The following is a 23,723-nucleotide window of genomic DNA, read 5'->3' as shown; positions in this document are numbered from 1 at the left end:
TATCCTCTATTTCCTTTCCATCACATATGGTGTGTGTTTGTGTGTGTGTGTGTTTTTCCCTCTCTGTGGAAAGTCGAGGGTTATAATGTTAAGGGTAAAATATTAAGTTGCAGTGAGATTTTCCTGAAATTCACAGAGGTTTGTTTGTTTGCTTGACTAATGCAGTTTCCTTTGTATATATCACGGAAAAGTAAACCCCCTTCTTGTATTTATTGTAAATGACCCACAATAGCTATTGAGCTCTGCATTCTCGGGAGGACCAGAGTCTTCCTTAAGGTCATTGTTTGGCTACCAGTCTAAATATTTCAAAATTCTACCAGTCTAATTATTTCAAAATTCTACCAGTCTTCCGTAAGGTTACTAAACTAGAATTTGGTGGATATGCTCTATCCCTGATCCTTCAAGGACTCCTCTCTTTAAGACTAATTTCTGGGAGTTTATCCCTAAATTTCCATGATCACGACCACCTTGCCGTCACAATTAGCCAACTGCCTCTTCGATTATGATTGGTGATGTTTATGTTGATTTCGCCATGATATTAACCTCCTTCCATCTGTGTAGGCTCAGTGGAAAGAACCTTTTTGTTCTGTATTGTTAATCCAATTTCTCATGTTATATAGATCTTACAGAATTAGAAATGGAAAGAAATGCACTTCACAAGCGATGAAGCCATTCGTTCCGTATACCGGGCACATGAAATGGGTGAAAAAAACTGCAATACATGGATTCATTCTTCTCCCCTTCCCCCCTTTTGTGGAACTTCTAATGTTTTCTATTTTGCTTTTTTCGTTCCGGGCATCTTCTTCTCAGTTCCCTGAATGTGTTTGTAAACTTGCCCTCACTGAATATACTATTGAGGACAAATATTTTCCATATAAGTTGTCCAATTGTTCATGTCTTCAACATTTGAAACCATATTGTCTCTCCACTGTATTATCTGTCGTCTTCTTTTTCGAAGACAATACAGCTTGCAAGTACTTACTGGTTTCGCTTTAGTGAATGGCTTGTTTGGCCATTCGAGTACATTTTCTCTTGCTCATTTTCTTTTTTGCTTGCAAGTCAAGAAGTTCCTTCTCTTGGATTATGAATTTATGAAAGAAGAACAAACAGATACCAATTTATCTGTTTCTCGTCTATGCATCACCTTGTACTTTGTGGCACTTCACCATGCAAGACTGTGTAATCCTCCCAACACATAGATGCTGGTAAGCAGCCAGGGGCGGCTCAATGTAACTCGGGACCTTAGGCAAAAAATAAAAAGCGGTACTTTTCATATCATAATATGCAATATATTGATTATTAAATAATAAATAATTAAAAATTATTTTTTTTGCCTTTTGAGATGCAAACATACTAATTTAATTCTTATATTCAAGTGTGGTTAAAATATCTTTTTCAATAGACAATATAGCCAATCCATTTAATCTTTCTTGTGACATAGTTGATTGTAAATATGATTTTATTGTGAATAAGTCACTGGTATTTTTTTTCTTTCACTATTGTATAATCTTCTAATTCTTTTCACTATTGTATAATCTTCTAATTATTTTAGATGATTTGATTGTTCATTTGCTGAATTTTCATTTAAATTTTTTGTTAGGTTTTGATTATTAGTTGTAACAAATTTATCAATAACTCCCTTTTGAAATTGAATTAGTTTATCTATCGTTCTTTCTTTTCTTTTTTAAAGTTTTTCAAATTTGTATTCATATTTTCTAACATACATATTAAAATATGAGTAAAAATAGTCACAAAACTCACAACTCTCAAACAAATATACAAATATATGAAAAATATAAATATATACAAATTTATAATAACAAAAGTTAGTAAAACTAAAAAATAATTAAAGAAAAAAGAACAATATAACCTGATTTAGAAAGTCTCAATTCAATATTGCTACAAGTTCTTCAATAAAAGAAAACTGTGTTCAAATTGAGATTTGAGACTATTGAATATTGAGTCGAGAAAAAAGAAAATTGCAAAGTTGTAATGAGAGAAGACTGAGAAAGGAGATGACTTGTAAGTTGTAAGTAACTTGTTGAGAGGGCTGAGAGAGGAGAAAAATCAGAATAAAAAAGCGTGAATATAAGGAGAAAGAAAACAAAAAAAAAAAAAAAAAGTTACTTCAGGATATAAATTTTTTAGAATTAATATTCAATAAAGAAACAAATACTACAATATATCACATACAAGGCACCTTAGGTGGACGCCTAACTCGCTTAAGGCTCGAGCCGCCCCTGAAAGTAGCATATTAGATCTGTGAGCTTTTTCTGATAGTCCTCTTATCCACATTCATGGTAAAAACTATCCCCTATTTATGCTCCCATCTATTAATATTTTCATATTTATGACCGAGCAATATGTTGGATAGGAGGACTTGGTCCTTTTTTTTCATAATTAGGACTTAGTCCTTAGCTCAGGTAGAGACTTTCCTCCATTCGTCCTAACACTGTCATCTTATCAACCAATTATATCTTTATCACATATTTAGTGGATCATATCACTGCGTGTCGACATTAAATTAGTTACTGATAGCATGTAAGAGCATTAAAGTATTTCTCTAATAGGACAATAATAGGCTTTTTAGCTTGATCTAATAGGAGCATTAAAGTATTTCTCAAATAGAGTTGATGAGATAATCAATTTTTTTTTTTTTTTTTTTTTCTCTGGTATTGTTTAATTTTAAGGTTTCTTTTGTTTGGACGAAAAATATTTTTCAATTTTTTTAGATAAAATATTTTATTTTTTTCCTACGGAATTTTTTTTTTATGTAAAATATTTTCTTTTATTTTTATTTTTCGATATTTGACAATGATCAAGGTTGAAGTCGAGTCCATCGGGTGAAACTTATAATGAATAAGTTATTTTTATTAAATTTTAATTTATTTTTTTGTTTGTATATATTTTATGACTACCAAAAAATACAAATGCCTTATGTATTGGTTTGCGTAGAAACACTTGAGATTGAAGGTGAATGAAAATAACAAGATGAAAAATGATTAATATCCGAGTATGGAATCCAAGTCATGGTAATCTACTCATCTTCATCAATTTGGAGGGCTGTCAAGTTCGACGGCAACATGAGTATGACTACCAACCACATACATCTACGAACTTGATAAGATTGATTATTTCATTTTGTTATGGTGTGATGATATATAGTCTGAATCTATATATATGTAATATTATTTTTCTTAATATTTTTTAGTCATTCGCATATCCAGTAAAATATTTTTAGTTTCAAAGCATGATCGAGACCATCTGACACAGCTCATTGCTTTAGAAATTGTACTAGTTAATTATTCAAAGTTGGTCCTGTTAATAAAAAATAATAATTAAAAAAAAAAAGGACTATCTATTCACACGAAATCATACCAAATAAGTGTTAAAAGCTAAGTCACATGAAGCGAGAGCGAGAGTGAATTCGAGAACAGGAGCGTGAGAGCGGTAGAATTAAGTCATAAATAGTGACAATTTGGTCCTGTTAATAAAAAATAATAATTAAAGAAAAAGGACTATCCATTCTCTTATAAAGAACGAAATCATACCAAATAAGTGTTAAACGCTAGAATTAAGTCATAAATAGTGAGAATTTGAGCCAAAACATGCGTGGAGCGTGAGAGTAAGAGTGCGCTCGGAACGTGAGAGTGACACTCATTGAGAATAATTACGTGACTTAGGTTAAACGTGTTAATTCCCTTAGACAAAAATAGCTCCATTTATGTAGGGCTTTTTTTTTTAATAAATTACAAAGCGCATTTGATAAAACGATAAATCCTATTTACAATAGGATAAAATTACAAGAGACGGAAACATTGCTTACCACTGAATGCGTTGAAAATACAAAAACAAAATTTTAACACTTAAAAACTTTTAGTACTTAAAAAGATGTAAACCAACTTATTGGGTAGTTTTCAGCATTTGAGAATCCGTCTTTGAGCCTTACATATTTACTAATTCGGTCCCTATTATTCTTCATCATCAATAACAACTCCCTTCAATACCAGCAACCACTAATGACTTTTATCGACTTCCCTCTAACAACTATATCAATAATTCTTAACATTATTGCCCTCAAAAAATAATATTAAAAATTAGAGATGTAGCGAAATTCATATGTCTAGGATTGCAAATAAATAAACCAAAATATTGATGTAAAGTTCAAACTCGTTGAGGGCCCAGTTGGTGGGATTTATTAAATAAACCACCCCCACTCTAACGACATTTTTGAATTCATTTATTAAAAGAGTTGAACTCAAATCATTCTTAAGGGCGTGTTTGTGTTTGATTCAATTGTTTTGAGAACGAAATAAAAAAATTATACAAAAGCATACTAAACTGTTTTCTAGAAACTCAATTAAAAAAGATATTTTAGAGAATTGTCATTTTTGTATCTTTTGAATTCTTCAAAACTATTTTCTAAATGACATACAGAGCAGACCATAAGATTTTCACATATTAAATCTTTTCATTTGTTCTCTTATGTCTAATGCTAGTGAATCAAGCAACATATCTCAAAAATATTTCTTGCCTAGGGGTTTGGTGGTGATGGTAAAATAAGGAATTGGGTTGTATTATATTCTGATTTTGAACCCCAACATTTCATTATAATCTCTGATTTAACCGATACTGTAATTTTGGGACCAATTGTAGCACTCTCGATTTGTAACTTCAGGTGAGTACAAAGGTCCCTGACGAAGCAAATTCTGAATTCCAAATATATATATATATATATATACACACACACACTTTGTTGAGCCACTGGGTTCTAGTCTTCTAGATGAATCCAATATTATATTTTATATAGCTAGTGTTCTACCATTCATTGTGAGAAATGGCACATTGGGGGATCAAAGACCATTAGGAACACAGACTGATCGCCAACATGAATAACATCCAAATTCTAGGAGATGCATAAAATCTTACCTACCTTAGAACTTATTATTATTGGTTTTATTTTTTATTATAAAAAAAAAAATTAGTGAAAACAATAACAAAACAAAACAAAAAAATGTGAAGAGATTGGTAAGATTTGCTTTTCTTTTCCTTTTCTTTTTCTAGAAAGTATACATTTCTAAACCAAATAATGTGCCTTCTGTGAAATTTTTTTCCCATAAGGTGAAAAAAAATATATATTAAATATATTATAGTTGTACCTTTTGGAGCAACCTAAATTAGGTAGTTGGGAAGCTAGCTTCCTTTCTTCATTGTCATGGTGCATGTACAATATATCATAAATGCTCAACTGTAGAATGGTAGGTTGCAGACCCTTTGGTGCCTACTAATCCCATAATTGAACTGTGGGTTGAAGATTTGTTAACCTCGCCCTATTTCCTCTCAATATGTGTAACGATTTGTTTGGTTAACTCTGAAAATAATTTTTAAAAATTCAGATAACAGAAGAATTATAAAAAATAGTTATCTGAAAACATGTTTTTTTATAACTCAGTTTTCATAAAATAATTTTCAGAAAACTGAACCAAGCAGAATTTTTTGTATAATTTTTTTATTTTCGGTTTTTTGATAACAAAAAACTATTTTCAGAATTACAAATTAAGTACGTTCTAAATTTTTCTACATTCACGCTCTCACTCTCGAATTCACTTTTATTCCCGCTTTATGTGACTTAGCTCTTGACCACATTCTTACATGTCATAATGTTACTTTAAAGATGAATTTTTTTTTTTTTTTTTTCCTGGCAAATTAGGAGAGGGGAGACTTAAACACAGGCATGCCGTGTCGGGAAGTTGGGTGCTCTACTAAATAGAATATTAAGTACTACTCGAAGAAGAACTCGAGCAAACCCATAAATGGCAAACAAAATTCATAAATGACGATAATACCCTGAAATTGAATATATATGTGTGTACGGAACTCCTTGTGCAGGCGTGTGTGGTTGCTTTCGGGCCCAATGCACATTTAACTCAAATTAAATGTAAGGGTGTTTAAGTAACTTTGTGTTTTCAACTTCCCTACAAATGGCAAAAGAACTTGAGCAAACTATATAATAAATGGCAGACCAAGTTTCCTAAATGACGATAATACCCTAAAATCAAATATATATATGTGTGTGTGTGTGTGTGTGGGGAACTCCTTTTGAATATATTTAGTTGCTGTGACTAGGCCCAATGCATGTCCATTTCATTTCAGCCCTACAAATCCACAAGGAAAGTCCTTGAAATTGGACCCAACAAAGTTAGGACCCAAGTAAGTTAGTGATCAACAATAATTTCAAAATGACAAAAATACCCTTCAGCTGATGGCCGGTTGAAGAAGAGTTGGTGACTTGTGTCTAACTTTTATATATATATATCATGGCTTCATTGGTTAGAATGTTTGGTTGGTCCTATGCAGCCATATAAAATCTCCTGGCTGTGTGTGTGTGTGTATATATATATATATGTATACGTGTGTGTATAGGAGAGAATCTACCGGTCAATCTAAGTAATATAAGCAATATTATTAGGTGGGTCATTTTTATTAGCTCATTGGCTATCAAAATAGAAGAGGCATATATAAGACTTGAGAGTGGTTGTGGGGCATAAAAATCAAACCTCTGAACTTTCTGATACATGAAACTCTCTGATTCTCTTTTGCTCATACCTTTTACATTCTTCTTTCTTTAATTTGCTTCACTCAGATTTCATCTGACCTCATCCATCATTTTATTAATATCACACAACAATGCAGAAAGCAAAAGGCTCGGGAAAAAAAAAAAAAAAAAAAAAATTTCGTGTTCAGTTTTTTTTTTCATCTTACAATTCTTTCAGACTCGCGGTTTAGAGGTCAGTGACACCCTCCTCCTCCTCCTCCTCTTCTTCTTCTTCTTTCAAAGATATATGGTTTTTGCAAAATGTTTTTCATGTATGTATATATGCGTGTGTACATGCTTTATGAAATTCATTAATGAAATTTACTTAGTTGAAAGTTGGTGTCATTTTTTTCTTTCATAGCAAAATAGTCCCTGTATATATTAGTTTCTTGAATATATATCCAAGAAACTAATACATATATATACATATATATATATATATTTCTTTTTGAGTTTATTGTATGTGTTTTGCTCACTTTTTGTTCGCTTTCGTTCGTTTGTTTTGTTTTTTCATGTTAGACATTGAAGAGGCTAAAAATTTTCCATGAAAATGCATACTCTGTTCTTCAAAATTTGTACTGCATATATTTCAATGTTGATATATATATATATATATATATATATAATAGATACAATGTTAAGGCTTAGCTTGATGAATCCCTCCATTTAGGTTCTAGCAGCAGGTCAAAGAGACAAAGGTGAACCATACTCTTTGTCATGTAAATTCATATTTCTTGTAGACCTGGTTTTGTGTTAGCACTTGGGAAAAAAAAAAAAATGGATAATTGGTCCTGAAGGGCAATTTTGGAAAAGTGCACCATAGTTCCACTATTTTTAACTTTTTTGATACACCAAGACAAAATTACATTTTTGTTTCTTTTAGGTCATTTTTAACATGTTTCCATATGGAGTTATATTTCAAAAAAATAAAAATAAAAAAAAAAATCAATTGAAACATATTTTCAAAACGCGTTCTATTTTTAATTATAAGGTTGCAAAAAAACTGACACATTTATTTATGTGTCATAACGTGAATCGTGATTGGCCAAGATTATGTGTCATAACGTAATTGGCTGAGACAATGATTTTTTTTATTTTCAAGATAAAAATGCGTTCTATTTTTAATTATAAAGTTGCAAATTGATAAAGTTGACGCAAAGCTGACATACTTATTTATGTATCATATGATTGACTGAGATTATGTGTCATAAAGTAATTGGCTAAGACAATGACTTTTTTTTATCTTTCGAGATAAAAATGTTAGAGTTAGTGATTAATTAGATGAAAGAAAATAATGTAAAGTTTGAATGCATACTCCTAACCACTCAACCACTTGAACAATATATCCAAGTTACAAATAATGGTAAAAATAATAACGCGTTTGGAATGTAAGTGAGATATATATTTTTTTTTTTTCCTGACAAGTGAGATTTAATTTGGAAAGTCAACAAATCAGATGGTCAAACAAGTTGCACTATAATAACCTAATTTGTCTGAAACAAGTCAACCATCTACCAATCACACAAGTGCCAAAAGGACTGGTAGTTTGAGTGGAGGGTCTGATTTGAGTCCATGAATATTAGGTCAAAAATCAAAGGAAAAATGTCCACAACCACATGATTTGAATACCCTCGTGACCAAATCAACATTCTGTGCAGCCATTAAATTTAACGTTAGTGTTACTTTTTTAGGGTACTTCTTGTAAAATTTCTGGTAACTTTTCATGTACTTTACTCAATTCCTAAATGTTTGTGCCATTATATTGTAGGGTCATTTTTGGGTGCCACTAGTAAGATGGAGTTTTCAAACGGCTAGTTAGAATTTTCAGAATGACGTTAAGAATAACTCATCGAAGACCACGCTAGGTAATAATCCTTTACATATTGTTACATAGTACGGAATATTATTTACTGACTTGATTTTTGATTGTGAGTGATACTTATAAGTCTTATATAGTGCTATGTTAAGGTATGAAAATAATAATAATAATAAATAAATATTTAATATTTACATGCATTTTGCTAAATATAGACTGTAGTTACCTTTAGGAAACGTAGGGTTGTAAATTCTATATGCATTAAATGTTTTATAAGGTTGTAGTGAAGGTTGATGAGATTACAGGAGTATATAACTACACACAGTGAGGAGGTTTGAGTGTTATAAGTACACGCGTGTATATAATATTACACACAAGCGGGTGTAACTTGGACGAGTTAATCTAAATTCAAAATTTTCCACTTGAACGGCAGGCTAAACCAAGATTAACTTGATTTTTAGTCCGATTTTTCAGCCATTTTGAGCACGGGTCGAGCTCGTGTTGGAGAGCTTGGTTGAAGGTTTTATATCTGTAGTTGAACTTGGGTTAACTCTGTGTATATTATATTTTCTCACTATCTCATAAAAAATAAATAAATAAAACAAATTATTCAACGCCTAGAGTTAAGTTCAACTGTTCAAGAAAGGCTTGAACCTAGCTTTGACCCAATTTAAGATAATAATAAATTCAATTTAAAACTAATTAAGTTAATTTTAATAGTTCTAATCTAAGTAATACAATCTTTCTCAACGAGTGCTACTCTCATGCTCCGAGCACGCTACAGCTCTCACGGTTCGCACACTCTCTCGCTCACATTCCCATTATGTGTGACTTAAATTTTGTCATTTTGACACTCTGATTCTCAAATTCGCTCTCCAACTCCTGCTCCTGCTTTTGCTCTCATTCCCACTATGTGTGACTTAAATTTTGTCGCTTTCGTACTTCCGCTCTCGAACTCGCTCTTCCTCCGCTTGTATGATTCTTAATATTAAGTGAGGATGATGTCATGATTTTTGGGCTGGCAAAAATCCTCTCTGTAAGCAGTGTTACTAACTGGGCCACGTTCAAGCTTTTTGTTCAGATTTCAATATGGGCCAGGCCTAAATGAACACGTAAGATATACAATCTGGGCTGGTTGGGCTGACCCCGGCCCAATTTATCTTTTTGATTTCACAGCCTGGACCTACCACATGGAAAAAAAATTCTAATTATTATATAATTTTGAAATCATATCAACTCCTGGCCACAGGTGGAGCCAGGATTCTACGACGGGGGGGCCTAAGTAGGCCAAAATATAATAATTATTTTTCATACATTAGAAAATTTAATACAAGACTATTATTTATAAACAATTTTTTTATTATTATTTATTAGATGTATACAAGAATATATCTAGTCGAACTTTGGCATATTTGTTTACAAAGAGAGATAGAAAATATTTATATATATCTAGTCAAGTATAACATGGATATGTACAAAAATAAATCTATAAGATCAAATATCAACTAGAAAAATAATAAGATACGAAACTTCTTCTTCTATTTTTTTTTTGGTTCTTCCCAGTTTGAGGTTAATTGAGACTTCCAGTAACTTTAATTGGTTACTACAAAGAATAAAATGTTTGAAACTTCCTAGCTTTGATTTTAAAAACAAAGGACAATAATATGGTATATTATATATTATACACACTATATATTTGATTTATAATTGTTATTGGGCTTAAGAAACTAAGGTATTGGGTTATGATATCAATAGAGTTTAAATATTTGGGGAATGTTTGGGCTTATGCACCTGTAAGTCTTTCTGGGCTATATATGTATGTATATATATACATATAAAGCTTTTTAGAACTTTTTTAATAGGCCCCCAGCCCATAGCAAAGCTCTACCTCTCCCGGTCAATCACTATTAGACACTTAACGAAAAAGTTGAATAAAGCTTATGCATTTTCAACACTTTTATTTCCGTGTCAATATTTTCAGAAATATGTAATAATTTCTCCTAATTCATTTTTAACTTATGTTTAAAAAATCCCATAATTGTCTCGTAAATTTATATGATTCTTCTTAATTTAATACGTAGTATCTAAAATGTGGACCATAATTCCACATATATTAAATTTGTATGAAATAGTATATAATTGCTCTGTTTGCCGCGTGAATGTGAATGGTGATGTGCATAGGGGTGGCAACTTATGACACGACAACACGACACGAACACAACACGAGTTAAAAGGGTTTGAGGTTGACATAAACGGGTTTAGGTCATAAAAAGATTGACACGATTAACCCGTTTACTTAATCGTGTCAGGTTATGATTGAGGGGTTCAACCGATATAACCCGTTTATGACCCATTTAACCCAAATGTTATAATTGCTAATATAACCTATATAATACGTTACCTGTTTAAACTCAATTATTATGGATGGTTAAATCATTTTAACATAAACCTTATCTATGCCTTACGATTTTTCTTTTTATTTTGAATATTTAAGTTAATTATGATAATTTTTTTCTATTATTTAATATTTGCATTAAATATTAAATGTTTCGTTTTGAGAGTTAACACGTTTACTTATTTAATAAACGGGTTGGGTTAGTGTTGAGAATTCTCGATACAATTATTAAATAGGTTGGGTTTGAGTTTATCTATTTAGTATAATATTCTTATATCGATACGACCCACGAACGCGAATTGTCACCCCTAAATGCGCATACACACTGCCATAAAAATTCCCAGTTGGAGGGTTTTTGGAATTGAAGCAGCTGAAGAGACAAGTGACACACAAAGTAATGATGAGAACTGAAGATTGATGAATAAACAAGAGGCATTGGTTGAATCAATGATTTTAATCCTCATATTTGCATAAAAAAAATGATTTGGTATCAATAAATTGATACGTAGAGAATAATTTAGTTTAATTTTGCTGAGGTTCATTCAGTTTTGATTTTAAAATAAGGAATGTACATTTACGATTCGATTCTAATTTAGATCTTAATCGAACTGAACCGATTACTATATATATATATGTATTATATGTTCTTGGGAGGTCTAGAGTTCTAAAACCATGAATTAAATCAGTCTTTTACTATTTGTTTTCGTTTTAGAACCTCTTGGAATGGGTTCAGTTCCAATTTAACCCATAATGGAATCAAATTGTGTGCACCCTAGATCTCTCCCTTTTTAGCAACCTTTTGAATAGATTTAAATAAGCAAGGCAAGAAGGGAAGGACTTGAAGAGTCTGTGATGAGAAGGAAATACTAAGAATAGTTCAATTTTGGGTTTAGAAAGAGTATCACTACATAAAGCATCCATTTTATAAGAATTTTCACTCAACCCTTTGAGATTGTTTGTCAATAACCTAGGAATTGATCAATTATTTAGCTTACTAGATCTTTTAGGGGGTAAGAAATTACATGTCTATAAATTGTATGTAGGTCTAAAGACTGTCAACGTTGATCATAACCATTACAACAGTGTCAAAGATAACATGTGTCAGGATTGATTCCTCCTAAAAATAAATAATTTTTTAGGGACCATACCTCAAACTGTGTGGGAAGCGTCTTGCACTTGTCTGTGGATTAGTCGTGGCAAAACCCCGAAGTGTGCAACTGTGCAAGCAATGGAGCGTGCTTGATTTTGAAGCATCAATACCAAATGATGCATTCTCCATCACATTTCTGGAGTAGTGTTAGCCACAGTCACAAATACAATAACCGCGGTTACTAATTTCGATTGGGTGATTTGAGTCTTACCATTACACACCCACTTCATTCAACGAATATGAGCCACTCTCAGCAATCACAATACCTTCCACATTTTGCACGCACCTAGAAAACTGGCTGGCATTGGGATTTAAAATATATATATATATATATATATATATATATATATATATATGCAGTGTTTTTTTTTTCCCCATTTTTGGGTAGGTCACAACCAAGCTTCATAGTGAACCAACCATAATTCTGCAGATGATTCAAATCGTAGGCATGCATATTGGTTTGCTTTTTCTCTATTCTCAGAACAACTACTTTTATCCTTGATAACTACGGAGTACTTGAAAGTCTATCTTGTACTGTAGGTTTTAGCATAATGACTATGATGTTGGGTTTTTTTTAATTCTGGGGTAAATAATGACTACGATGTTGTGTCTCCTAATTTTGTCCCATATCAATAAATTAATTATTCTTTTTCACCTTTCATAGTAAGGATATACGCTTACTGCACGGGAAACTAAAAACTATTTTCAAAAAAGCAAACGAACAGGCACCAATTTTCCTTTTAATCAGTACCTGTATTAACCTTTGAAAGACCATACACAAATATTAGCAATCTGACCTGTTTCTATCCATGAGTGTTAAATCAGCAAGTGTGAAGAAAAAATGTATGGATTATTTTTCACATTCCTTGAATAATGCAATGCTTTTTTTATTTTGCATGCTAATTATCAAGTAAATTAATCATATTATATATTCCCTAAAATCCAGGTAGGATATATGCTATTGCAGATTTTTGGGTCGCACAGAAGCTCATCTGGAAGGGATAGGGATGCCACATTGATTTAATGATCTCTTGGTCTTTTCATTGACAGTAAGTGGCTTCTTCCCTTACATTTCCAATATATATATATATATATATATATATATACATGCAAGTAAAAAGTATTAGTTTCTATGATATAATTGTCTCCATTGATGTGCTAAGAACAACCATATTGTGGTTTTATGTCTACTAGCTCTCTCCTTTTTTGTCCAAACGATAACATACAATCAAATGTGTGGATAAATTCAAATAGTTTAGCCATGAATTACTGTGAATGTCAAAGCATGCATGTGCAGTTCAATATACATTTCATTATGAGCATAAATTATCTCTTTTCCAAAAAGCTGAATGCTGCATAATTAACTTCTCTTTTTTTCTTTTCTTTTCTTTTCTTTTTTATTTCTGAAGTATTATATTAATCCTTTGAAATTGGTCCGGTGCAATTTAGACAAGATAATTTACATTTGGCAGTGGAAAATCTGAACTCTACATGCTGTTTTACGAATTCTTCATTTATTTCACACACACACACACATATTTGTGCATGACAAAGGTTGTAGTCCAATGGTACTTTGTCATCTTTCAAAGTAGAAGGTCGGTGGTTAAAATTCTCATAGGGGCACATGGTTGCATTTTTTTGAAGAAAAGTTTAGCTAAAGTTAAAGAATATAATTAGTTTCAAATAATTTTGCATGGGAAGTGAACTTAAAAGTCTGTATCACACAGTTCACACTCTTATGATTAGGTATATATATTGGCTAGCTAGAAGAGTTGATGAACCATATACACTTTAGGAAAGACTCTAATACTAAAAGTACGAATCTATTGACACAAGAATTGCCATGCACTAGTTGTAATAACATTGAGAAAATGATTAAATAAAAAAATAAATGCATGCAATTGAGAAACTAGTCATGCAACTTTTTGTTATCTCTTTAGGTTTCGCTGACTATAATGTCGCTTCCAGAACAAAATACTGTAACTCATGATTCTAGAGATGGAATATATCTGAAATATATACCGAAGCTAGACATTACTTTTTTGTATTCTTACAAAAATTTCTCACCTCAAAATTCATTATTTCATTTTTCTCCTATTAATTCCCCTAAAAAGAAAATGCAACAACTTGCTAATTAATTAATATGAGCTTTTCTCACACACCATCTCTATGAAATCCGAAACCAGATTCCTCTCCCACGTCATGCTTGACATAGCAATAAGTTGCCATTTGCTAAGAAGGCGCCACAGAGGGCACACTAAAACCAGTTTAATTTGTTGTGTAAATTAGTAAATCTAACTTTTATATTAGCTTAGGAACTAGACCTTATTGGTTGCATGTATATCATCTACAAGAGTAGATGAAATAGTACCTTCCTTAATGAAAACTTCAATGAAAAGAAAAGTGAATTCTTTAATTGTCATGCAAGAAGATGGATGAGGTTCACATACAAAAAGATTCAACTAAAATATATGAAAAGGTAATATATATATATATATATATATATATATATATAATCAAATAATATGTAGTAACCAACGGGCCAGTGGCCTAGTAATTTATATATTTGATTGTTCATATTTTTAGCCCCCGGCCACAATGGTTGGGATAGGATTTTGTTGGTTGAATTATTGGTGCTAGCTAGTGGTTGATTAAGTTAGCTTGTCATTGGAGATGATAATTATAATTATTTACAACACGAATTAAGGTTAAACAAGTTGCAGAAGAAATTATAATACAAAAAAAAAACATTGAAAAAAATGTGGCCATGGTATGTATTTGCTAATTAAGATATGCATTCTGAAGAAGCTGCTTGAGGAATAACTTTAGAATTAATAATTTTTAGTATGAAATCACTCAAGATAAACTTCTACATCATATTTTCTATCTCAAATTACATATGCTAGGTAATAAGAACTCATGTCGAATACGCCAAACTAGCCTGTGTTGAAGAGTATAGGAAGTACTCATGCATGCACTCTTACAACCCTAAATAGACCATTAGCTTAGTTTTACAAAACAATCCAATTTTTTCGTGAAATTCACAGGAGTACTGCAAAAACCAGTCAAACTCGTGATTTGATTTCATTTTCTTGATTAATTACTTGAGATGCATGTCAAGGTTGAGCAACACTAGATTAGTAGGCTTATGTAATTTCTCAAATCGAAAAAATCACTTAAGAATCTGTTTCTGTTTGTAAATAATCATCAACATAATATCCCTAGCATTAGAAGATTCTGTGAGTACGTGTCAAATTATATTTAATTGGCTGCCATTAAAATGGAGATTCTTCAACAATGTCCATCTAATTAGTATTTTTATGCCACTAGAATCACATAATTAACTTAAGCTAGGGTTTGTCCACAATAATCAAACTTCTATCAAAACTTTAAGGTGTCCTTTCCACTTAAAGTTATCTATATCATGTTAATTCCTCAAGAATTTAGTGTGTGTATATATCTCTGGTCTTTGTTTCCTTTGTTGATTATCATTTATCTACCATACAATTGTAGTGCACCTTTGAGGTTTCAAAATCTAAATTTTGAATAATGAACAAGCTTGATTCATTGATATTGAAATAACTAGGAAATTTGCATAAACTTTTATATATATACACACACACATATTGATTGATATACATGAAAATTTACATAACCTTTGGAGAATAGCACATCATTTACTATAAGTTTTATAACATCAAGCAGTCTTCCTTTATCTCCTTTTAGGCATTTAAATTCGATCAATTGCATAACTATTTTTTGTTTCTTTGACAAATTTAGCTCATGAACTATGTTTCTTTTTTTTTTCTTTTCTTTTTTTTTTAGATAAAGGGTAAGCTATATTAGAAGAAGGAAGAATGTACAGAGAGCCCCCAAGTATGGGGGAACAAAAAGAACCAAAACAATACATCAACAGTGCAATGAGAAACCCAGGAAGCTCTAAACCAGAGGCCTATCCACCAAAGGACACCAATGACAATGCTCATACATACAAAATGATTGGAATCCATCTTTTCTTTTCAAAAAATAATTGGAATCCATCTTTTCTTTTCAAAAAATAATTGGAATCCATCTTTTCTTTTCAGAAAATAATTGGAATCCATCTTGAGTTATAATTAAGTAGATTAAATATTAATGCAAGTTTGAATGTGAGAAAAGAAAATATTATATACATATATATGAGTGTAATTCAGATGTACAAACACTATAATTCCGATTTCTTGATAATATGCAAAGGAAACAGCACATAAACCCATACCACCAGATTAATACATAACTGGTTGATATATGGTTTGTTTACAACATCATCAAAGTATAACACAACAAATACCACCACAACAAGATCATAAAAAGCTGATAAAGTGGAAGAAGATACATAGCAAACATAAAATAACACTACTGCAAACCCTAGAACCCTCAGAACTAATAAACGAACTGAAGCTTCATTCTTAAAGCATGCAGGCGATGGATTTGATCAGAAATGCTTCTCAACATGATCTTCAAACCTCTTGGGATCATTTTGGTTAAAAGCAGACACCGAATTCATGATCGGAGCATCCCATCCCACACCACCAAAGGCAAAAGACTTGATCAGAGGATCCGAACCGCCGCCGCCACCGGGTGCAATCATCATATTATTAATATTATGCTGTTGTTGCACTACTTGGTGTTGGCCATCAAACACATCTTCATTGATCAATGAATTCAAGAACGAAGAGAACACATCGTCGGTGTAATTATAAACATCATCATCATCTTGACTGCTGAGCCCATGGCTGCTTCTCAAACCCGTCCCTCCGGAACCATCAGAATTCTGCATTTTCACAGCATCATTTCCTGCTGTTCCGTCCTCGTGGTACTGCTGGAGCTGGAGCTCGATGATCCCATATCCCTTATCGACTACGCCACCAGTTTTATTGGCACTGGCAGATTCCTCCTCCATAAGATCAGTTGAAGTAACGAGATTAGGGTTAGGGTTAGGGTTTGGGATATGATTTGCTTTGGAGGAAGAGGGTTTATTATCCTCATAATTAGGGCTTAATGGCTTGTGAGTTCTGGGATCTATCCCTTGGCTGATCAACTTCTTGCTAAGGTGAGTGTTCCAGTAATTCTTGATCTCATTATCTGTACGCCCCGGAATTCTCCCAGCTATCAAAGACCACCTACAACCAATCCCATTTGAAAAAAAAGTTTAGATCAAATTAATATACACATAAAAATTTAGATCCAATATATATATATATAGATTTTCAAATCTCTTTGGAAAATTGCGGTCACTGAAAGAAATAAGCTAGTGTGTGGAAAACAGTGAAACCCTAGATATAGAATAGAGAAATTAAACCCTAATCAGTAATGAAAATAGAGTGAGGATGAGTGAAACCCTAATCATGATAAAGACCAAAAAGTAAGTACAAATCAGCACGGCGAGAAAAAACCCTAAAAACCCAAATCGAAGAAGATTGAGAATGTTGTATTAATAGATAAATATAATACAGTGTATGTATAGGTACCTGTTGCCGAGAAGGCGGTGGAGGCGAAGAATGAGGTCCTCCTCGTCGGGAGCGATGTGGCCGCGCTTGACGGAGGGACGGAGGTAATTGACCCAGCGGAGGCGGCAGCTCTTGCCGCAGCGGAGGAGACCCGCCCTGTGCGGCAGAGTCCGCCACCGGCCCTCGCCTTCGCGGCGGATGTAATTGGCGAGGAGCTCGTCTTCTTCGGGAGTCCACGGGCCTCGCTTCAGACCCACCTTGCTACAACACTTCGTCGTGGTGGGTTTCGAAGACGATGACGATGGTGATGGGTTCCGCATCTCTCTCACTCCCTATCTTCTCTCTCTCTCTAGAAACTCAGGTTTCTCTCTCTAGGTCGGTCACGCCAGCTGAGTTTTGTAGATGCTGTACTACTACTTTTTTGTAAATGTGCAAATGTAATTGGGTGTGCAGGGAAGGAGATATAATCTGACGCGCTTCGACGGCCCGTTATGTATACGCGCACAGATTCAAATTGGCACCATACTCCTTCGTTGTCCTAGGCTGACACTAACACTCTTACACGGCCCATTAACTTAATTGTTAAGATAAGGTGAAAAAAACAAAAAAAAAATTATATAACAAATAGAAATAAAAAAATAAAGGGTAAAGTACACTAATACGAAGTTTGACATAAGAACAAAGGTTTGGCATAAGAACAGGTAACTGAAAGTTGTTCTACTTTTGAACAATCACACTCCTTCAAGTTCGATAAAATGGACAAAGACACCCTGAAAATGATGAATTGACTTTATTACCCTTTGATATAAATTTGATAAATACAATTGACTTAAATACCCATGAATCAAATAAATTTAAATAGATTTTTGGGTAAAACCCATTTAATAAACCCAAATTTAAATGGGTTATTGAGTAAAACCCATCTAAATTTAAATGCATACACACGCACACAATAGGATTGTAGCGGCCAGAACAGAGGAGATCGAAAGGCTTTTGGTTTTGAGCTTTTGGTATTTAAATGGGTTATATTACATATGATGTAGGAGGCAGTTCTACTGAGAACACAATCAGTCAAGAGGAATACGAAATTCATGGTAATAGCTTTGAGTTTAAAGGAAAGCAGTGTGCTAAACCAGTTGAAAAGTTTCCTGAAGAGCCTGCAATTTCGAATTCCAGTAGTGATCTTGAAGTTTTTTGCAATTTCTGTGCTAAAGTTTCATCACTGTTTTCGGCATTATCTCCTTCACCGCTAACAACACCACCTCTATCGCACCACTGCGGGGCCAACATTTGATGCAATTTAAACACCGAATTGACGACCTCGAGATTTTTTTTGAAAAGATTGGAATGAAAACCCCATAGTTTGACTTTGATTTGGGATGGAATAAAGGATCAATTAAAGGTAAAAAATACTGGGTTAGGGTTTCGAACAATTTATATATATATATATATATATATGTATGTATGTATGTATGTATGTATAGATTTGTGTGTTTATGATTTGGTAACTGGTATACTTCAACCGCTTTGGTTTAGTATACACACGGATTTATGAATTGTGTCTCTATGATAGCCTTCCATCACCCAACCCTTCATCATCAATCATTAAATCTTCAAAGAACAACAAGAACAATCCCACTGAAAAACCCTTTATATATATATATAGATGAAAAGGGTAATTTGGTCATTTAAGTATTTTGATATTTTATATAATTAAAATTAATAAAATAGTGAAGGGTAAAATGGACTTTTCACATCTTTTAAGGTTCTGTTTGGATGGAAAAGTTCACAAGGGGATGTGGTTGTCCAAAAATAGACAAACTTTCATCTGTCTGTCCTTACCCCAAACCCCAAGGGGTGCCTTTGTACTTTACCCAAAAATAAATAAATAATACTCTCTTCGTCTCATTTAATTACTCTACATCTTCATTACGTCTTGTCATCCACTTTGCTAGACTTGAATCCTTCATTTACTTTGAAAGGTAAAAGAGATATTACTGTGTCATAAAGTCCTTAATTATATCTCATTGTGTTAATTTAGTTTATTAATAGAAAATAAATGAAATGATAATGTTTGTCCAAGGGATAGAGAGAAAAAGAAATTATCTTACTTGGCCCATTAACTTAATAGTTAAGATAAGGGGAAAAAAAAAAAAAAAAACAAAAAAAAAAAAAGAAAAAAGGTTATATTTGGTATAACAAGTAGAAATAAAAAATAAATAAATAATACTCTTTTCGTCTCATATTAATTGTCGTTCGTTATTTTGATTTTGAGGTGTTCCAAACTACTCTTCCTCTTCATTACATCTGGTCATTCACTTTGCTCATTTTTAAACTCAAACCCTCGTCATTTATTTTGGAAGGTAAAAGAGATACCATTGGATCAAAAGGCCTTTAATTATGTCTCATTGTGTATGATTTATTAATAAAAAATAAATGAAATGATAATGTTAGCCCAATGTTTGGGGAAAGAGAGACAGAGAAATTATTTTAATGAATGAAATTGTTTTGAGCATCTTTCACATTAAAGTAATAATTTGAAAGGAAAAAAAAAAAAAAAAAAAAGATTAAAGAAAATAAAAATATGCCCTCCAACTCATATATAGTATTTTGATTTTATCTTTTATAAAAAGAAGAGCAAAATTAGTATTAAAAAGGTTTCCATTAAACTTCCTTAGTATTTCCTTCCATTTTCTTACTTTCTCTCCAATCAAGCTAAGCCTTAATACTCTTATTATCGTACCCTAAAAAAAAAAAATTTTTAAATAAAGGATTTTATTATCTTGGCCCATAAAATTATGGGCTTGGCCTTGAACCTAAGTATTAGTGTAGTTGGTTCTCTTGAGTGGGCTCAAAGGATCTTATTAATCTCAGTTCTGTGACAGAAATGGAAGAAGACACTCTCTCTTAAGTTGGCCCCACTTGAATGCCATGTTTGGTTCGGCTCTTTCTGTTCCTAACTTCCTGCCATTGTTCTCTCTTTCACCATATATATATATATATATATATATATATATATAAATAAAATAAAAAGAGTAAAGTACACTAAGGTTTGGGGTAAGGAGGACATACAAATGAAAGTTTAACTATTTTTTGACAATGACACTTTAATACTAATAAATTAATATTTTTATCCTTTGACTTTTGTATTGAGTAATTTAAAAGTTAAAATAACCTTTTTATCCTTATTTTGCAGACCGTCCTTCTCTTGTTCTCTCTTCCTCCTCACCGCCCCCTTATTCCACCAAAGCCATTTCTTTATCCTTCAATTTTTTTCTTTTTTTATATACACATATATACATATATGTATATACAGATACATACATATATACACACACACGAGGATAATTATATATATACACACGGGCGGCGGCAACGACGATGTTGCAGTAGAGGTGGCGACGGTGGTTGCAGTTCTGCCGTCCTCTAAGCTCACCACGCCGCCATCACCACCGTCTGTAGCTACGGACATACGGTTTTGATCCTTGTTCTTCGTCGGTCACTCCTTCATCGCCGTTCAGTCACGCCGCCGGCATCCTTGCTCGCCGCCGGTGTTCAGTTCCTCACTGTTGTTCTCTCCTTAAGACGAAGTAGATTGTTTTTAAGAGTTTCAATTCATTTCTTAGCCCAAATATAGGAAATCAATGAATGCAATCATGTTGGTTTGGTACCTTATTTGATAATTAGTCCAAATTAAAGTACAGAGTCTAGTGGAATATGGTTGTACCTGGTTTTTGGTCCAAGTCAATCGTTGCATAATCTAGCCAGAGTTTTAGGCATGGGCTAACGGGTTGGATTGAGAACATTCCAATTTATATGTATAAACTTGTATAAGTGGAAAATTCTAAATTTGCTTGTAATTTTGGGATTTTGATTAACTAATACAACGTGATTGATGACTTTTTTATTTTCTTCCTGGCAGGCGGAACGTCTATCATCTCCTTCCCCCAGATCGGGTGTCCAACACACGCCGATGCACCACCACGCGCCGAACAACTTCACAGCAAATCGTCCTCGTCGTTGAGACCTTGGTCTTCGGAATCGCCGACGTTGTCTCATCTCACCGCCGATGATCCCAACAACCTTCATGTCGGCGATCCCACTACACCGAAACCTGTTCGTTGACCATCGTACACAGCTTCACCGCCGTCGGAATCTCTGGCCGCCGTTGAAATCACCAATCTCTCCGATTATCTTGACGGTAATGAAATAAGCAACATGTACAGTAGCGTTCACAGAGTTTACGGGATATATATAGAGAGAGAGAGAGAGATAAAAAGTATAATTTGGGTTATTTAAGTATTTTAATTTTTAAAATTAAAATTAATAAAATAGTGAAGGGCAAAGTGGACTTTTCTTATGTTTTAAGGTTCTGTTTGGATGATAAATTTTACACGGGATGTGATTGTCTAAAAATAACTTAACTTTCACCTATGTGTCTTTATTCCAAATCTCACATAGTGTCATTTTATCCTATAAAAAATGAGTAATGATAGAGCATTTGATAATGGAACACGTTCACTAAATTTATGTGAGTAATATTATGATGATATAATTATATTTAACAACGTCGTGATAACGTCATCCCCATGCATAAAACCTACTTATCATTATTCAATAAAACTAGGGTTGCATGGACTGCTAGACCACCACATGATTTGGTATTTTGCATGACATAAAGCTTTTGTCCCCTTTTTTAAAGGAAGAAAAGGATATGTAAGCGGAAATTCCTAATTCATTTTTAAAACGGTTAATTGCTAGCTAGGAGGCACCGACACGGCTATCATGTCGGCGTATCAGTGTCGGACACGTGTCCGACACGGACACGCGTGTCAAAGGCTCGGACACGTGTCCGACACTCCCAAATCGCGTCCTGTATTTTTTAATTAATCGGACACGGCCGGACACCGATTGGACACACTGGAAGAGTCGCCGGACACGATCGGACACGCCTGAAGACACGCCGGAGACTTTTCTTTCTTTTTAAAATAGAGAGGAATAAGATGAAGAGGCAGCCAGAGAGAAAAAAAAAGATAAAGAGAAACCAGCCAAACTACTGTGGAGAAGATCAGAATCTCAAAAAAATGAAGATCGGCCAGCACAGAGAGAGAGAGAAGCGCAGATCGGCACAGAGAGAGAGAGAGAAAGAGAAGCGCAGAGATAAATGATGATGGTGACGTGGAAAAAGGAAAGGAGGATATCAGATTAAAGATAAGTACAAATCTTATCTTTACATGTTTGGCCACAAGGACTATGTTATCCATGGTTGGATATAAAGAGTTATTGTATTATATATATATATATATATAGAAAGAAGGATTTTGTTTTTGTTTATGGATATAAAGAGTTGCTATATATTATATATATGTTTTTATTGGATCTTTATGAACCTATATTAAATGTATTATATTTATTAATATAAAATTTTAAGTAAAAATTAATTAATTTATATATATTAAAATTATATTATAATTTTATTACCGTATCCTAGCCGTGTGTCTTATTTTTTTAAAATTTATCGTATCGTCGTATCCGTATCGTGTCATATTCGTATTTTGTGTCGTTGTCCGTGCTTCGTAGATTGTTAGTATTTTGATGGTTTTATTTGTTAACAGTGATGTGATATAATGGAATGTTTAATCAAACCCTTATATCAATCAAGTCATCCTATAGTGTTTTTTTGAGACAACGTTTGTCTTAACCATTCATCTTTAGTGACAAACACATTGATAGAAACAAAAATGAGGCACTAAACTACATACCGTAGATGATGAGATTGTGATTAATTTATCTGTGGTAAAGAAATATATATATTTTATGTTATTAACAAGAAAGTCACACACGCATCACTCACGCATCCATTTGCTCTTTTGGAGACTAAAACTCTCACCACAAGGCTCTTGTGGCAAAATATATATATATATATATTTTATGTTACTGACAAGAAATTTACACACACATTACTCGCGCACTCATTTATTTCTTTAGAAACTCAAACTCTCAGCACAAGGCTCTTGTGGCAAAAAATATATATATCCATTGCAAACATGAAACATATGACATTTGTGATAGAGATTATTTGTGGTGAAGCACTATTTGTATGTATTGTAAGATGATGACTTGTCTTAATCAATCTCGGAAAAACTTACCAGAAGTGGAAGGTTACAAAACAGATGCTTTTTTTGTCATGGTCTAAAGTTGGGTTTCTTTTATGGAGTTTGATCTTGCCTGTTCAAAGATAGTGCACAAATGGGCAAAACTTTGATAAAGATCTTTTC

The 23,723-nt window shown here is 32.9% G+C and overlaps 1 protein-coding gene and 2 long non-coding RNA genes across 4 annotated transcripts; 2 read left to right on the top strand and 1 right to left on the bottom strand.

The window, feature by feature from the left end:
• The first annotated feature begins 6,486 nt into the window (after positions 1–6,486).
• LOC132271423 (uncharacterized) lies at positions 6,487–16,551 on the top strand. 2 transcript variants are annotated; one of them, XR_009469711.1, is made up of 4 exons: positions 6,487–6,788; positions 8,364–8,460; positions 12,903–13,005; positions 16,411–16,551. It is a non-coding gene; the product is annotated as an uncharacterized LOC132271423 (long non-coding RNA). The 2 variants fall into 2 exon arrangements; XR_009469710.1 differs by lacking the exon at positions 16,411–16,551 and adding an exon at positions 15,782–15,886 and having other exon boundaries at positions 6,498–6,788.
• LOC132271422 (transcription repressor MYB5-like) lies at positions 16,153–17,908 on the bottom strand. The gene is made up of 2 exons (XM_059772796.1): positions 17,467–17,908; positions 16,153–17,118 (listed from the first exon to the last, which is right to left on the bottom strand). Exons 1-2 carry the CDS (start codon positions 17,763–17,765, stop codon positions 16,431–16,433), a joined length of 987 nt encoding a protein of 328 aa, XP_059628779.1. The 5' UTR covers positions 17,766–17,908; the 3' UTR covers positions 16,153–16,430.
• A 324-nt stretch (positions 17,909–18,232) lies between these two features.
• On the top strand, positions 18,233–22,779 carry LOC132271424 (uncharacterized). The gene is made up of 2 exons (XR_009469712.1): positions 18,233–21,035; positions 21,368–22,779. It is a non-coding gene; the product is annotated as an uncharacterized LOC132271424 (long non-coding RNA).
• Positions 22,780–23,723: the final 944 nt, after the last annotated feature.

This window comes from Cornus florida, unplaced genomic scaffold (genome assembly GCF_030987335.1).
Source record: "Cornus florida cultivar Cherokee Brave unplaced genomic scaffold, ASM3098733v1 CherokeeBrave_3.0.0_Hap2_Chr08, whole genome shotgun sequence".
NCBI lineage: Eukaryota > Viridiplantae > Streptophyta > Magnoliopsida > Cornales > Cornaceae > Cornus > Cornus florida.
The sequence above is the reverse complement of the archived record's forward strand: the minus strand, read 5'-3'. Positions and strand labels throughout refer to the sequence as shown.

What these genes read in the sequence shown, in the direction of transcription:
- LOC132271422 (XM_059772796.1), bottom strand. Translation starts at nt 17,765, where the DNA reads ATGCGGAACCCATCACCATCGTCATCGTCTTCGAAACCCACCACGACG. An exon ending in CACCGCCTTCTCGGCAACAG is followed by an intron (nt 17,119 to 17,466) that starts GTACCTATACAT and finishes GATTGGTTGTAG; the next exon opens with GTGGTCTTTGATAGCTGGGA.